This window comes from Pelodiscus sinensis, chromosome 1 (genome assembly GCF_049634645.1).
Source record: "Pelodiscus sinensis isolate JC-2024 chromosome 1, ASM4963464v1, whole genome shotgun sequence".
NCBI classification, from domain to species: domain Eukaryota; kingdom Metazoa; phylum Chordata; order Testudines; family Trionychidae; genus Pelodiscus; species Pelodiscus sinensis.
The window spans coordinates 183,308,669-183,326,267 of record NC_134711.1 but is presented as its reverse complement, the minus strand read 5'-3'; the positions used below and the strand labels follow the sequence as shown (position 1 = coordinate 183,326,267).

Sequence of the window (17,599 nt, the reverse complement as noted above, 5' to 3'; positions counted from 1 at the left end):
GTATGGATGGACTCACTGACTTACCCTTCAGAATAATTCTCTCTTCCCTCCTCTCTCCTACATTATTCCTGAGCTAAGGCTAAAAAGTTGTTAGAGATGAGAAGATTCCTTTATTTCTGCATCTGGATACTAAATACTAGACTGGGAATTTTGAAGGATACCTAATATGAATCAGACTAATATCTAGGCACCAAAGTGTTCATGTATAAAAATGTCCTTTGTTGCACAGAGATCTAGTATATTTCCATGGAGATCGATAGAAAATTATATCTTTCTTGGATCAAATACAACATTCTATCACACCATAATTAATCTATTATTTTTGTTTTATCATATGCATAGAGTACAGTGAAGTGTGTGGGACATGCCCACCCCGGGAGAGGATGGTAGCAGCCATGTTAAGAATCCAAAATCCAGCCTTTTTCAAACCAGTACTGTAAAATAGATCATTCTAGCAAAACTGCTTGAATCACATATAACTGGTTGCAGATCAGCTATTCATTATACCTCTAGTTAGTTTTACCCCTATAGCATTTCTAAGTTGATTTTTTTGTGTAGTATGCATGGGTACTGTGGTGATGACTGTAGCATATGCCACTAAAAAAATAAAAACATTGATGCATAAAGGTGATAAAGGCTCATAATTTAATAACTATTTCTAACTATTGAATGATAGTTTATGCCCATTTAGTAGGTAGTTACTAATTCCCTCTGACAGTTTGCTATTGAAGCAAATTGTGATAATTATAACTTCCTAATATCACTAATTTTCAGAGATCTTGTTTTTGCTTCAGCAGTTATGCCTCAAAACATTATACAGTCATACACCTAGAAATGCCCATTTAAAGCTGCAGTTGTAAATCAGAGTCACAAAAGAGAGTCAATTGAACAAAAGTTACCTCTTTGCTATTGCTTTTTTTCCAGTATAGCACCCTGTAAACCCAAGAGTTGCCATAAAATTCTTTTAAAGGCCACTTGTGCAAGTCACGTATAGCAAAAGGGCCTGTGAAATCTAAATACAAAGATCCAGATTCAGATTTCACTTTTACTTCAGGTGGTCCAATGACAGCTAAATGAAAAGAGATCAGAAAAAAAAATCACAAAAATACAATCTCTTCTCAGACAGTTATTTTTATGGTATACAGCACTATGCCTTATCACTATCATTACCTTGAAGAAAACTCTTTAACCTCAAAGAATCAAGGGTAAATAAATTCTTTAGTCACAGATGTGTCATAAAGTGACTTTGTCTTTACACTTTTGCTGTCTGCCATTCTCAGTTCTAAACTTAAAAAGCAACAAAAGGTCTGGTAGCACTTTATAGATTAACAAAATACGTAGATGGTGTCATGAGCTTTTGTGGGCACAGCCCACTTCTTCTTTCAGTTCTGTCCTTCAAGATGCTTTCACTAATGGCAGAGATAAGAATACTATGGAACCTGCTCCCGGGGCATCTTATTGCTTGTGTTTCCCCATGTGAGCTGCGGCTCAGTGATGTCAGATGTCACCGAGGAAACTTTCAGGTAAAGTGTTTCATGATAATGAGCCTCATTAAGACAGTTGTATCGTTCCCATCTCTATATTTACGTATATATCCATGCCATCACAATCTTTCACTTCATGCATCTGATGAAGTGAGCTGCAACTCACAAAAGCTAATGCCCTAATAAATGTGTTAGACTTTAAAGTGCATTGGACTCCTTGTTTTTATTTGAGAAACTGCAGCTCTTGAGTTGCTTCTGAGTTTATTAATTTTTTTGCATCACAGGATATATTTTTATCTTTTGAAACTAGCTAGTTTATTAAATTTTTAAATAACTTATTTTAGTGAGCATTTTATTCCTCACTTAGGTTGTATCTACAATGAATTGTTTCATAAAGTCTCCTAGTGTTCCAGCTGTACCACTGTATAAGTGCTAGCACTAATGGGAATGCTAGTGTAAACCAGTGAGAAGTACTTTAACCACCTTCTCATCTAACCCTGTGCTCAGATCGTAAAAATGCTGCTGGTCAGTCTACACTTGTATTCCAAACATTGCTATCAGTGGTAATGTTACCCCAAGGCATCAGTGAGATATTTTAAGAAATAGCTCAATGTACACAAGGCTATAATTTTTTCAGAAATTCACACTACAGGCAGTTCCCGGGTTACATTGATCCGACTTACATAGGATCCCTACTTACAAACGGGGTGAGACAACCCCGCACTAGCTGCTTCCCCCCAGCAGACCAGGGAGACTTGAAGCTAGCGCCACCCCCAGCAGACCAAGGAGACGCGGAGCGGCTTTTCTCAGCAGACACCTCACTTGAGAATAAAGGACTGAGGGAAGTGAGGTGTGGGAGAATAAAACTGAGCTCTGGAGAAATGTTTGGCTAGAGTTTCCCCTACAATATGTACCAGTTCCGACTTACATACAAATTCAACTTAAGAACAAACCTACAGTCCCTATCTTGTACGTAACCCGGGGACTGCCTGTATTGTAGTTGTAAAAACAATTCCGGCTGTGGTGGCCTTGCCTACATGGTAATTCCAGTTGGTTTTAACCTGGCTTAAAGTTGTGAAAAAAAATTCCCATTGGTAACTCAGCTGTTCCTAGGCTGAACCTACATACTGTATTGGGGTCTGTAATTTTCCAACAGCTCCAACTCTGTTGGTGGTCATGCTGGTGGAAACTGTGGCATAGCCAGGAATCAGATGTGTAACTGCAATGAGCAGGATTAAAAATACTGTAGTAAAAAATGGCACACTGATTAAGAGTCCTATCTATATTGCAGATTTCACCAGTGCTGCCAAGTCTTTTCTCAATTAGTTTTATGCATGGATGACTCAGTCCAATTATACAATGGCTTTTGAAGGTCAGAGTTCCTTAGAAGTTAACTCTTCAAACATGAATCAAAACCCTTTTTTAATGCAATACTTTAGAGAACTCTGACCTGTTAATGCTTTTGATCTCTAATGTGGATGTTCACGAGAGCTACGTCTAGACTCCCCCCCCCCCCACCAAAAGTCCCAACCCTATTCCATACTTTTCCCACCCATACACAAAAACCCTCCAAGTTCATATGCAGGCTCCTTCCCAGCAATTATTTCCCTCTCTCTCAGTTCCTCTATTACCGCTGACTTCACCAAGCATTTGCACTGCTTCTGAAGGGTCTGTATTTTATTTCGAATGAATTATCAGAATTCAGTATTAATATGATTAGTAAGGAATCTATTTGTCAAAAAACATATCCTGATTCTTTTTTCTTGTCAGTATTTTTACGAACAGACTTGTTGACAGGTATTTTGAAATAAATGACCAAAAATAATTGAAACGGGTGTGATCATATTCTGTTATTTTGACAAGTAAAACTTATAAAATTGTGCTGAATTTGAAAATATAGTGTGCAAAAAATTTTGGTGCAGAATTCCTTGAAGAGTATTTCTGAGCACAACTCCACTCTTCCAAAAAGTACAGGTTGACTATCTCTAGTCTAGCACCATCTGTGGTCCGGCATAATTTTAGTTAGTCGTATGGCATACCCATGATATATGAACAAGTTTCCCACAGTCCCATAAAGTTTGCTTAAAGCCACCAGCCCTGGCTCTCAGTGTTCTGTGCTGTTATTTAGCTCTAATTTACCCCAACATGTCTGTTAAGAGACCAATAAGCTGTGGAAGTGGTAGTAATGCTGCTAGACAATATTGACCTCCCATGGTCTGGCAAATTCGGCACCAGTCAGGTCCCGAGAGTGCTGGATTAGAGAGATTCAACCCACGGCCATATTATCCATTAGGCACAATAGACACAGTGACTAGGGACTAAAATAAGTTTAGGGCCTTAAAAAAATCTTAATGGACTCGAAAGTAAGAAAACTGCTAAATCAAATGATATAGTCATAGCAGCAACATCCCATTACTTGCCCTTATCAGCTGATTAACCATCAGGTACATCCTAAATCTAATTGAATTAGGGTTTCCAGGTGTCCGATTTTTGCTCAGACTGTCCGTTAAGTGAAATGTCCTGTATTTCCTGTTTCCCTCGGAAGGAAGCCCATCGGGGACAAATGTCCTCTGCCGCGTCTGGCGGGGGCAGGGGAGTGAGGAGTGCAGGACCATTAAAGGCACAGCACCTTTTTTTGTTGTTTTTGCTTAACAACTTTGGCCCCTCCCTTTTTTTCCCTCAACAGAATTTTTTCTCTGTGTTTTTTTTGGGGGGCGAATGGGAGAGGGGGTGTTTGGTATTTTTTGTTAAACCATCTGGCAACCCTAATTGTAATATACATCAAAATGGCTGTTATTTTAGCATGAAGTACCATGAATTGCGCACACAGTGTACCATTTTCAAAAGCGAAAATTAAAGTGGGCGATATTAGGCGATATAGGTGATAGAGCATTTCTCCCTTATATATTTATATGTAATCTAATTTAAAGGCCTATGATTAGGAGAATGCCTAAGGTCTACAAAGATCTTAATCCGGCCCTGGTTCAACCTATATACTAATTAGCACTTGGATATTTCATGCTTTACTTAAAATGATTTGTAAATTTAGAACAATCTGTATTTTAAGATCTCTTCATATTCAGATTAATTGCAATTTTATTTCCTTAACAGTTCACTATTAGTGGTCAAAAGCTGCCTGTTAGGAGGAAGCCTTACTGTCATCAATTGGCTTAAAGATGATGTTCACCCAATTTGACTCTTCATTCTCTGACTCAGCTCTGACTCGCAAGGTGTAGTTGCCATAATCAGGAAGAGAAGAGAAGTCACAGTGGGTGTTAACAATGCTCACGCACTCATTCTTCTTCAAAACACTGCTGTAGAGGAGGCAAAAGAATTGTATCCAAGTCATATTCGGAACAAGAAAATATCCTTCATTTCTGTGAAGCAGGTAAGTGGCAGTACACACTTACTATATATTGACATTGCTAATTACCTCTCAGGCAAAAACTATTAGCTGAAAAAAATAAGAACACTGATATATCTACACTGATACATCTATATCTATCACATATACATAGGTATTAAACATTTGTAACATCTATCTATTAGATTATTACTTTATGATAAAGATAGAGATTAAGGTGATCATTCAGAAAAAAGTACACAGCTGCTCTTTGACTTGGCAAATGCAAATTCTGTGCCTGATACCACAATCAAGTTCAAATATGCCTGAATTTTCAGTCTACTTTTCACTAGGGTTGCCAGGTAGATCCCGCTAAAAAAACAGACACGCTTGTCCGGGGGGAGGAAGGGGAGGACCGGCTGGGAGGGAGGCGGGGCTGGCCGGGAGGGGGGCAGGAAGCAGAGCTGGCGGGGTTGGGGGGTGTTCAGGGGCTGCGGGGCTGGCCGTCAGGAAGAGGGGGCGGGAAGCAGAGCTGGGGGGGGGATCAGGGGCTGTGGGGCTGGAGAGCAGGATGGGGGGCCCGGAGGAAGGGGGGCGGGAAGAAGAGCTAGCAGGGGAGGGTGTCCGGGGGTGGCGGGGCTGGCTGGCAGGAAGAGAGGGTGGGAAGCAGAGCTGGGGGGGAAGATTGGGGGCCGTGGTGCTGGAGGGGAGGAAGGGGAGGCGGGAAGCAGACCTGGCAAGGGGGGGGGGTGCAGCCACTGGCCGCAGCTGGAGTCCCGGCAGGCGCTCCCTTTACTTGCCAGCAGAAGCTGGGCGGGGGCGGGGGCAGGGTTGGGAGCCCCTCCCCTCACCCAGCTTCTGCTTGCAGCCAGAGGCTCCCATCTGGGAGGCGGGGCTGTGATTGGCGCTGGGAGCCTCTGGTCCCGTGCAAAAGCTGGGCGGGGGAGGGTGGCTGGGAGTCCTGGCCCCCGCCTCGTCCCGCCCCACCCGGCTTTTGCGCGTGACCACAGGGCTCCCAAAGCCAATTGCGCTTCGCCTCCCAGTTGCTCCCCTGCCCCTGCCAGGCTTCCGTCCGGCACCCAGACGGGAATTCACAAAATACCAGACATTGCACATGTCCGGTATTTTCTGAATTTTTCTACAGACGGTGCAAATACTGGACTGTCCAGTAGAAAACTGGACACCTGGGAACCCTACTTTTCACCCTTCTACACATGTCCTCAGCCTTCTTTAGAGTGATCCCCACAAAACCCTTCTCCTCCCAGAAATCTGGAGAGAAAAAATGAGAAAAATTCTTGACAAAATGAGGCCTCAGAGTAAACTCCTGAGAATCTCTGCTTTTGAGCACAGAGGCAGCAGGAACATTCTTGCAGCTCTTCACCTGCCATTTCTGTAGAACGTTCTCTCAAACGATTGTGCAGGGAGTAAAAGTGGGACCTGTTGCCAGCATGAGAAATTGGAAAATGTGGGAAAATGCATTAGTGCTGTGCCTGCTGATGTAGTAGTTTCCCTGGGAGAAAGAATGTGCATTAACATTACATTGTTTCTCACTCCAGATGAGTATGTGACAAACTAATGAATATTAAAAACTATAAAGCATGCCCTCTACTAGGTATCTAGCTTAGGAGAAGGTGTTTCATGGATATAAGGCAAAAGAAAGGGACAATCCACGTTTATGGGGAAAAAAATCACAAGAAAACAATAGTGTTATCTATGACATCTTGCAAAGGTAAATACATGAATCCCAGACCTACCTTATATACTGGGCTGTATAAGTAATATTTTCTTTGTGAAAAGTAGGCGGATCCCATTGTAGAATGTGATTCAAATTAACTGAATTAATTCTTACATTTTTTGGTTCTGGCACTATTCCAAATGCTGAAAAACAAACAAACCAGTATAGTAAGTATTCTTCCAATGACTGAAGTATAAAAAATAACCCTTTTTGAAAACTGGAAAAGAAACTAAAAGTATTGCTGGAATATACTTATACTGTACTGTTAATTAGAAGATTCCAAGAGTATTGGGTTATTAAAATAATTTTGATTCCTTACAGACAAGTCAGAAATTATACCAGCCAAGCCAGCTACAAAGCACAGCTCTTACTGCTGTGCTTCAATTGTTCTTTTAGCTGTGCTTCAGTTGTCTGTCTATATATTAAAGGAAAAACTTAAAAAACAACAAATAGTCTAGTAGCACCTTAAAGACTAACAAAACATGTAGATGTTATCATGAGCTTTTGTGGGCGCAACCCATCTGAAGAAGTGGGTTGCATCCATAAAAGCTCGTGATACCGTTTATAGTAAACTTCAGATAATCTGGCACCTTTAGGACCCAGGGGTGCCGGATTATCAAATATGCCGGACTATCGGAAGGGGGGCTATGAAGGGTCTGGGGAGGAGGGAAGCCACCCCATAACCCCCCCCTTCTGATAGTCCGGCTCTGCCCCAGGCATCCCCGATTCAGCCGCTGCTGGTCAGTTTCAGCAGCGGCTGAATCGGGGATGCCTGCGGCAGAGCAGCTGGGGTGCTGTCGGGTTGGTCTGGTAGCGTCGCCCCTCAGCTCTGCGAGACCAACCTGGCAGCACCCCAGCTGCTCTTGGGGACGCCTGGAACAGAGCATCTGGGATGCTGCAGGGTTGGTCCCGCAGCGCCGTGGGGCAGCGCTACGGGACCAACCCGGCAGCACCCCAGCTGTTCTGTCGTAGGTGTCCCCAAGAGCAGCTCTGTCCTGGGCTTCCTGGAGTCAGCCGCTGATCAGTTTCAGCAGCGGCTGAATTGGGGACGCCTGGGGCAAAGCAGCTGGGGTGCTGCTGGGTTGGTCCTGTAGCGCCGCTGCTCTGCCCCAGGTGTCCCCAAGAGCAGCTAGGTTGCTGCCTGGTTGCCTGCAGCCCTGAAGGGCAGCGCTACGGGACCAACCCAGCAGCACCCCATCTACTCTGTCCCCTGCTTCTCTGATTCAGCTGCTGGTCAGTTACAGCAGCGGCTGAATCGGGGAAGCCGGGCGCAGAGCAGCTCCAATTGTCTGGCTGCCCGGAGCACTTCCGGGTTCCCAATGGTGCTGGACCATCAGGAGTGCCGGAGCATTGGATGCTGGACCAATGGAGTTTTACTGTACATGTTTTGTTAGTCTGCAAAGTGCTACTAGACTATTTGTTGTTTTTTAAGTTTTTCCTGTTACAGACTAACTTAGCTACTCCTCTGAAGCTTTTTATATATTAAAGAACACTTTTCTTGCGTCACTTTGCATCCTGCAGCTCCTCCCTCTGCCCTCAGCCCATCCCTCCGTCCTCACTTGTCCGCATGGGAGCCAGAAGCCATGGGGCCTACCCACTCTCCTCTCCCCTGTGCTCAGAGGCTGGGGGAGAGAGGGCCATTCCTGTCCATGTGAGGCTTTGGCCTGACCCAACTGCCCAGTGATTGGGGGTGAGAAGGCCAGGCCTGGCCAGAGGGGGGAATAGGTTTGGAGGGGAGAAGGGGGCTTGGGCTGGTGGGGGAGAAGGGATTCTGGCTGATGGGGTGGGGGGGAGGAGAGAGAAGGTGCAACAGGGGAAGGGAGAAGGGGGGCCTGGGCTTGCAGAAGGGAGGGGAGAGAGAAGGTACCCGGGCTCGCAGGAGGGTAGAGGAAAGGGAGAAGGGATCTGGGTTGTCCAGGGGGGAGGAAGAAGAAAGGGGACCCGGGCTGGCGTGCCTGGCCTTCCCTGGTGGCTGGCGGAAGAGCAGGGGGTTGCCTACCCCCTGTGAGAGGGGGGTTGGCGAGCGCAGCCAGCAGGGAGCACAGCTCCCTAGTTTCTTTAGAATTCTTTTTTTGTTATTGTTAATTTCTAAATTTATTAGCCACTGCAAACTAAAAACAGAAAACATCACGTTTCATGTTACATCTGAATGACATAATGAACTACTTTGATAGATCCAATTTCATTTTAAGCCACAGGAGAGAAATCAAATAATGTTCATTCTCTTTAAGAAAAAAGACTAAATAGTAGTTTTATGTGAGTATTTGTTATGTAAAAGATGCATGAAACTAATATGTGAAAAGTACTCTCCATGCACCTGCACAAGACAGAGAATAAATCTGAAAACAGGAACTCCACTTCAAATATAGAGTTTACTTTCTCAATTATGACCTCTTTCTGAACCCATAAAATTTCAGTGAGATCTACTAAATTAGAAGAAAACATCAGTCACTTGTGTACATAAATTGGACCTAGAATTTTTGATTTAAAGACATTCTGGCATTTCACTTTCCATCATGCCAAATGAACTTGGGTGAAATCCTGGCCTAATTAAAGTAAATGGAGAAGTCCCAGCAACCTCAATGGAAACCAGATTTCATCTGTGATCATCAAGATTCTTCCGGATCTACTACATGCTGAAGATATGTTTACACTACGGAGACTATACTGGCAATGATATACTAGTATAGATCCATATTGCAGATGCAGTCTACACCAACAGAAGTTCTTCAGTTAGTGTAGGAACACCACTTCTTAGAAGACACTAGGGCTACGTCTACACTGCAGGCTTCTTGCGCAAGAACAGCCATTCTTGTGCAAAAACTTGTGGAGCGTCTACATTGAACGCGTGTTCTTGCGCATGTAAATTTACAGTAAGGCATTGGAACAGAAGGCTTCATGCGCAGGAGTTATTCCTCTCCCCACGAGGAATAAGCCCTCTTGCGCAAAAAGGCAGTTTGGATAGGAACAGGGGTTTCTTGAAACCCCTACAACTAAAATGGCCTCAGAGCTTTTTTGTGCAAGAGAGCGTCCACAGTGTCATGGAGCAAAATACAGGATTGTGTAGCACTTTAAAGACTAACAAGATGGTTTATTAGATGATGAGCTTTCGTGGGCCAGACCCACTTCCTCAGAAAAGCACATCCCTTGTGCAAAAGTACATAGCAGCATGGGCGTGCTCTCACGCAAGACCTTTTGCACAAGAACTCTTGGGCAAAAGAGTTCTTGCGCAAGAAGCCTGCAGTATATATGTAGCCTAGATGTGTTGCTGGAAGGAGCCTTCCCCTAACATAGCTCTGTCTATAGTGAGGGTTTACTCAATAAAACTATGCTGGTCATAGTGTGAATTTTCACACCTCTGAACAATATTGCTATGACAATTTGTAGCTCAAGCTGAAGCTACTGGTCAGTGTTCTAAACTGTTTGTATTCCAGATCAGCAGCGCTAAGGAGATAATATGTTCACCCACTGGAAATATGGACGAATGAACAAACAAATGCTCTATATAACAGTGGTTCCCAACCTTTTTTATGCCGGGGACTGGCAACATTTTATTTGCATATTCATTATGCAAACATGCAAATAAAATGTTGCCATCCGCCTAGTCCCAACCCATCCCCTTGCTCCCCAGTGCCTAACACCCTCTGATCCCCCATTCCTGTATCCCATGCTCTTTGACCCTTTAACCTCTGAACCCTACAGCCCATGTAAACAACCTCTTGCCCACCACGCCCTCACCCACTGTTAGGATTGAAAGCCATTTCTTCTTTTTTATATTGGTATTTTAGGTTTAGTAATGTAAGGTAACATATAATCATATTTAAGATTGTAGTAAGTCAAAATCCTTAATAAAGTATATATCTCCTATATTTCCTTGTTCTAAAGTTTTAGTAAGTAAAGAGACAGGATCTCATATTGTGTCTATGTTTAAGAGATTAGAAATATTGAAGGCCCAGGCCTTCGAAGTGAATTGTTTTGATTTTGATTAATATAAAACAGTTTTGTTTACTTTTGAAGGATTTTGTGAAAGATTGTGTGAATGAGATAACGTGTGAAGGTCATCATTAGAGCCAGATGGTCAAGAGAAAAGGGGCAATGCAGGTGAAGGCAAACTGTAAAAGACAGACTGCAAAAAGCAGAGAAACCGTCAATGCGTACCAACGGTCAAGAATGGATCAGATTGGCAGAATTGACGGCTTTAAAGGTAAAGGGCGGGCATCCCTAAATACAACTGATTAACAATCCAGGACAGGATGAGCCTTCAAGAGATGTTTGGGAACGACTGACATCAACAAGGTAACACTCCAGTCACATAATGACACAGCAGAATACATTGATTTCAACAGAGAAAAAGATGATAAAAGCAGGGTGCTTTGCTATGGAACTTTGGGTTCATCTTGCCAACAAATCCAGGAGCATCAGATTGATCGACCGACAGAGCCCTGCTCCCTCTCTGTGTTCGATTTAGCTGGCCACTAGATTGATACAGACTCTGGACTGGTAACTATAACATCGTCTGGCAAGACTGCGTGTGTGTGAATGACTGAAAAGCATATGCACCCATTGTATTCTCAATAAATGTGGCATACTGCCTTTTCCCCTATAAAAGATCTCGTATGCTTCGTTTATGCAGATAACACCATCACCTCTTTGCCCCCACTCCATCCCTGCCCTCCCCAGAATGCAAATAAATGTTTATTTTCTCAGATATCCACTACACAAGGAAATTGACCTGTAAAGACAATATCTAATGTCATTGTTTTGGCAAAGCAGCCTTCTGGCTGGCTGCAGAAACTTCCGTTGTACATCATTTTCTCCAAAGGTGCTAACAACTCACACACACAATTTCAACATGACAAATAAAAATGACCTGGAAGCAGAAGTAGAATTGTGCTGCTTTTCATTGTTATATGATGTATAAAGAAGTGTGAAAGATGTTTGTTTTAAAAGTTCTGCTTGGTGCTTTTCCCACCTCTCCCAAATATCAGATCTTGTCTATCTGACTGGAGAACTAGTTAAGTAATGACATCAAAGGAGGCAAGAATCTCAGCACTCTGCAATTCAGAAGCGCAGGGATTTTAGACTATTTGAACTTTTATTTTTGTATATCATCTATTTGACTGCCCTAGCCAATGAACCCTTTATTAAAATTTCATCACTCCACAACTTTAACTAAAGGGGGAGGGGAGGAGCTCACAATAAGCATCTTCACAAAAAGTCTTCTAGTAAAACCATAAAATGCAAAACTTGAGCTTTGTTATTTGCAACGTAGAAACAAACCAATAACACTTTATTTTATTAGTAAAATAAAATGGTCCTCCTAAACTAGCCTCTTATTTCAGACTCAGATCCATATAAAAATAAATTCTTTTTCAGGTCACTTTTAAGACTTTGTAAGAGTCTTTTGCTATTGAGCACAGGCCCAGAGTCTCAGCTGTTGCAAACTGCAGACACTCTATTTGGCCTTAGTATAAATGTTTAAAAATGTTTATTATTTAATTTTCATTTAAAATATAAATATCAGCGTCAGTACTTTCTTCTTATTGCTATTTCTTCAATTGCTGCATGGGATCTGGAGTGTTTCAGTTACACAGGCATACTCCCTCTACACAAATCATATGCTCTTTGGCTGATGGATGCCCTTACATGTGGATGGTCAAATTCTCCTTGTTCCTATGTCTTTTGATTTCAATAGAATTATACCAATAAAACTGAGGGGAAAATTTGATTCAATATTTAATTAATACCAAAGATCAGACAAAGACTCCCTCCCTAATCATACCTAATGTAAACAAGATTATTTAGAGCACAGCAATAGTTAAACTCTAGAGTAAACATACTAGATTGATATGTTGAAAAAGAAAAAGTTCTGAATTGGCCAACTGGCCCCAGTACAAGTATTTTAAAGATGGAGATTTCTCAGACCTGGGCCTTTGGGAAGACAAGAAAATCAAGCAACTCAGCAAAGTACTGAGGAGGTCAGCAATAAAAGCACCATACACTTAACTGCAAGGCTCACTGAGCTCTTGACATTCCTGCAATAACAATGTATACAACACAGATGAGTGCCCCACCCCAAACATTGCCTGCTTTATTCAGTTAGTAGCACTGAGAAGAGAGCATGGCAGGAGTAAACAAGACATGAGTACAGTAATTCTTCCATTCTACTGAGTGCTGAGAATGCCTCAGCTGGAGTAGTGTGTCCAGTTCTGGGCTAGGGATGTTAGAGTGTAATCAGTGTTATCAGTTAACTGCGCTGTCCCCCACCCCCGCTGCAGTTCTGCAAGTAAATTTGGAGCCAGCCGGCCAGCTGGTTGGCTGGCTGGCAGGCAGGCAGTCTCAATCCCCGCACACACCAGGTCCCGTCTGCTACCCCTGCTCCTAGGCTGCTCCAGCTATGGCTCTGCATTTAAAAAACGTTGCTGGCAGCAGGGAACTGATGCACACCGGGAGCCTCCCAGTACCTAATGCAGAGTCATTAATGCCCTATGTAAAAGTAATGCTTAACCATGTAACTGACAGGATATTTAATGATTACATGGTTACCGTATTACATTATTTTTAACATCCCTATTCTGGGCACTCCATTTCAGATTAGCAGAAAGTCCAGAGGAAAGCAACAAAAATAATGGAGAGTCTAGAAAACATAACTTATGAAGAAACATTGAAAAAACTGGTTTTTGTCTGGAGGAGAGAAGACTAAGGGGGGACATGGTAACAGCTTTCAAGTACATAAATGCTTGTTCCAAGAGATGACAGGCCAGGGGCCCCCAGAACAGCATGTCTGGGGAGCCAGGGCCCCATAACTTTTAGCCCTCCCCACGTTACTAACTGTAAGGATAAACAATAGGCGGTAGGAAGAGGTGGAGAGAAGCATTCAATGGGCAGGGTCTTTGGAGGAAGAGGTAGCATGGGGATTGGGTCATGGTTCTGGCACAGGTGCCCCTACCCTACACTTTTAGGGAACTTCTGCAGTACCTGGGAAGAAAAACAGTTCTCCTTAACCTCTGATGATTGTAAAGAGCTTAAATTCATAGAATCATAGGACTGGAAGGGACCTCAAGAGGTCATCGAGTCCAGCCCCCTGCCCTCAAGGCAGGACCAAGCTCCATCTACACCATCCCTGACAGATGTCTATCTAACCTGTTCTTAAATATCTCCAGAGAGGGAGATTCCACCACCTCCCTTGGCAATTTATTCCAATATTTGACCACCCTGACAGTTAGGAATATTTTCCTAATGTCCAATCTAAACCTCCCCTGCTGCACTTTAAGCCCATTACTCCTTGTCCTGTCCTCAGAAACCAAGAGGAACAAATTTTCTCCTTCCTCCTTGTGACACCCTTTTAGATATTTGAAAACCGCTATCATGTCCCCCCTTAATCTTCTTTTTTCCAAACTAAACAAGCCCAGTTCATGAAGCCTGGCTTCATAGGTCATGTTCTCTAAACCTTTAATCATTCTTCTCGCTCTTCTCTGTACCCTTTCCAATTTCTCCACATCTTTCTTGAAATGTGGCGCCCAGAACTGGACACAGTACTCCAGCTGAGGCCTAACTAGTGCAGAGTAGAGCGGCAGAATGACTTCACGAGTTTTGCTTACAACACACCTGTTGATACAACCTAGAACCATATTTGCTTTTTTTGCTACAGCATCACACTGTTGACTCATATTCAACTTGTGGTCCACAATGACCCCTAGATCCCTTTCCGCCATGCTCCTTCCCAGACAGTCGCTTCCCATCTTGTATGTATGGAACTGATTGTTCCTTCCTAAGTGGAGCACTAATTGCAAGAGGGAGGTTTAGGTTGAACATTAGGAACAACTTCCTGTCAGGCCGGTTAATCTCTGGAATAAATTGCCTAAAAATATCTCTTAGGAAGAGGTCAGACAAACACCCGTCAAAGATTTCAGAGGGGTAGCTGAGTTAGTCTGTAACTGGAAAAACTTTAAAAATATCAAATAGTCTTGCAGCACCTTAAAGATCAATAAAAAAGTAAATAGTGGTGTGACACCATATACATTTTTTGTTGGTCTCTAAGGTGCTGCAAGACTATCTGATGTTTTTTAAGTTTTACCTGTCAAGGATGGCCTAGTTATTACCTAGCTTCCAGTCCACAATAGTGAACTAGAGGACTAGTTGAGGCCCCTTCCAGTCCCTACATATTGCTATGATTTGATAATCAGTCCCTTTGGAGAGCTACCTAACCAATCCTCCTCAATTGCCATAGTGCCAGGAGGCAAACTGGGGGGTGGGGGCATCTGTCACTGCTGCGTGCCACGGATCTGTTTCAACACCAGGTCCTTTGTTGGGAGCTAAGAAGGCCCGAAGAAAACAAGCCAGTCTCAAGTGGTTTGAGCTTATCCCCAGGGGGCTTGGCTTGGCATCTGGAAAAGTAGGTTGTGCCCATGAAATCTTATGATCCCATCGACATATTTTGGTAGTCTTTAAGGTGCTGCAAGACTATGGCTTGTTTTTTAAGTTTTTCTTAGCTGTGGAAAAGTCTGAAACGGTGTTGGCCAGACATTTAAAAGTAAAGTCCCTTCCCCCCCACACTACTTGAATTCAGTGGGAGTTTTGTGAGACACGACAGGATGGCACCGAAGTTCCCACCGAGATTGAAAACTACCTACTTATCCTCCCTCAGTCCCCTCCTCCCCCGAGGGCGGGGGCGGGCTGCCTACAGACAAGGCGCCGAAGCTTCGGCTGCTGGCACACGGCTGCGCCCAGGGGACCTCTGCCCGCCGCTCCCTGGCCCCGCGCTGGGGCTGGAAGCTCTTTGGGGCGGGGCCCGGGGCTCCAGCACCAGGACTGAGGCTCGCCGGGCCTGCGCTAGTTCGCTTGCCGAGCCACTGCGGCTCCCTCGGGAAAGGGCCCGAGGGCAAAGCGCCCACCCAGCGCGGCAGCGGCTCCCGTGGCCCCGGACCCGCAGGGAAGCAGCCAAGCGGCTTCCCCTTCGACTTTCCGCCTCCCTACCCCGCAGGGCCGGGCGCGCCCGCGCACTCACCCGACCAGAGAAGGCAGCCGGCCACCAGCGCCTGGAAAAGCCGGGCCATGGCCTCGGGCTCCCCCTGGCTGCCCGCAGGCTGTAGCCCGGTGTGGCAGGAGCGCCTGGCTGGCCACTGCCCAGCGGAGGGGCTGCTAGCTCGCCGCCTCACTCGGCGCTTTCCTAGCCAGCGCCTGCTCCCGCCTCCGTACTGGGCGAGGCCTCCCCGTGTGGGACTTTTCCCCGCCCGGCCTGTTCCGCCTTCCTGCCCGCCCGCAGGTGAACTCTGTCCCCGGTGCAGCGCGCCACAAGGAAACGCCTCAGCCCGGCTCTCAGCGCGGAGCCCTGCGCCTGCTTGGCAAGGCGAGAGCTCCTGAAGCGGAGGCGCTTGGTGCCAGCATGTGCCACCTCCACGCGGGGCGAGCGCCCAGCCCCGGGGGAGAAACCCAAACCCACTGACGGGCTGGGGAGGGAGGAAGAAAGGCAGCGCTGAAATCACCCGAGGGGTGCGAATCAAGCTTTGGCTCTCCGGTGGTTTTGCACCCACGAGCCCGTTCTCCGTCGTGCTGGGGCGGGCTTCTTGTCCGACCGTGTGTTGTAGCAAAGGTGGAAGGCGGGAGTTTACAAGGAAAGGGCGCTGTTCAGTAGTGCACCCTCGGAAGTGTTTCTGTACCACTTTGAAACTAGCCAAGAGAAACGATACCTTCCTCCATTTATCCATTCCTGGAACAAATCGTGCCGGGGCAAAAGCGGTTGGTTGCTAATACAACGGGAAATAGCCTCTTTATAAATATACAATAGTCTTATATATTTACTATAATGACAATGTTACCTAGTGCACATACATATACAAAAGTATCTTTTAACAGTCATCAGAGGGGTAGTGCATGTGACGAAGTGGGTCTTTGCCCACGAAAGCTTTATACTCCAACACTTCGGTTAGTCTATAAGGTGCCACAGGACTCCTTGCCGTTTTAACAATCATGTTCGTAGCTATTTCCAAAGGGTCAGACTCTGTAAGGCAGTGGTTATCTACCAGGCTGCAGATCCAAGGCTCCCTAAGGAGCTTCAGACAGATTTCAGGGGGGTCCTCCAAGCAGGGCTAGGTAGGATTTATGAGGTTTATGCATTAATGCTGCCAGCTAAACACAACCCTCTCTCTCTTCTGCAAGTAATTTTTTTAATGGGTCGGCCCGCAGGCTATCTCAGTCCTTGCTGATGCCAGGTCTCAGCAGCTACCCGTGCTGCGGCTCTGCATTAAAAGTACTTAAATACTGTACCTGCCTGCTGACTCCTTAAGTACTTTTAAGACATAGCTGCAGTGTGAGTAGCTGCCAGGACTTGGCGTGAGCCAGCCTTCCTGCCCGCCGGCTCCTTGGTTATTTTCAATGCAGAGCTGCTTATCAGGCAACTGTAACCAACAAAATATTTGTTGGCTACAGGGTTATTGGATTACATGCAATCTAATATCCCTAATGGAAATGTGATAGTATGGACAGGAGTGAATCTGAGCCACAGTAACTTTGTGGAAGGATTTTAAAAGAGATTCTGTTGGGATAATATTAGGGTTCTTCTGTAGACCCACAAATATTGATAGTAATCTATTTAGTATTATACAAATAAAAATTACCAGGAATTATGTCATAATAGGAGACATTAGTTTCCTGGATATTGATTGCAGAATAAATGCTACTAATACTGGCAGCCTCTCCTCCCCCCCCCCCTTATTCCTGCATGTGAGAGATGACAGTTTTCTTCCCCAAATTGTTCCTAAACAAACAAAGTGATGCAGTTTTAGACTTGGCTTCTGTTAGCAGTGAGGATCTCCTAGAGCTGGTCATAGGAAATAACCTTGAGCCATCAGCAAATGATTCAGTTTAAATGAAATGGTCAGTTGTAGGTAATAATGAAGAGCTGACAGGTCAATGATGGAAAGCCAGCTTCTTTAGATTATGGCTCAGGGCCAGAGCACAATCATGAATATTCATTCAGATGCCTGGCCATCCATCTCCAAATCTAACTTCCTCACCCTCTTGTTGTGTGCTTATCCT

At 44.7% G+C, this 17,599-nt stretch overlaps 1 protein-coding gene and 1 long non-coding RNA gene across 3 annotated transcripts in view; one reads left to right on the top strand and one right to left on the bottom strand.

Annotated features, from left to right (window-relative positions):
* The window catches only part of LOC142820956 (uncharacterized), a 66,257-nt gene extending 55,100 nt beyond the window's left edge, over positions 1-11,157 (top strand). Inside the window, exons 2-3 of the long non-coding RNA XR_012897985.1 lie at positions 4,596-4,872; positions 10,580-11,157. This is a non-coding gene — a long non-coding RNA (uncharacterized LOC142820956). The remainder of the gene's footprint in view (positions 1-4,595; positions 4,873-10,579) is intronic.
* The window catches only part of IL10RB (interleukin 10 receptor subunit beta), a 31,441-nt gene extending 15,624 nt beyond the window's left edge, over positions 1-15,817 (bottom strand). Inside the window, exons 1-4 of one of the 2 annotated variants that reach the window (XM_075910999.1) lie at positions 15,570-15,817; positions 6,582-6,705; positions 4,641-4,795; positions 900-1,069 (exon numbers count right to left, since the gene is read on the bottom strand). In XM_075910999.1, the coding sequence (XP_075767114.1) occupies positions 900-1,069; positions 4,641-4,795; positions 6,582-6,705; positions 15,570-15,618 (498 nt within the window). In that variant the 5' untranslated portion in view covers positions 15,619-15,817. Of the gene's footprint in view, positions 1-899; positions 1,070-4,640; positions 4,799-6,581; positions 6,706-15,569 lie in introns of both variants that reach the window. The other variant, XM_006126037.4, reaches the window with a different exon arrangement.
* Positions 15,818-17,599: the final 1,782 nt, after the last annotated feature.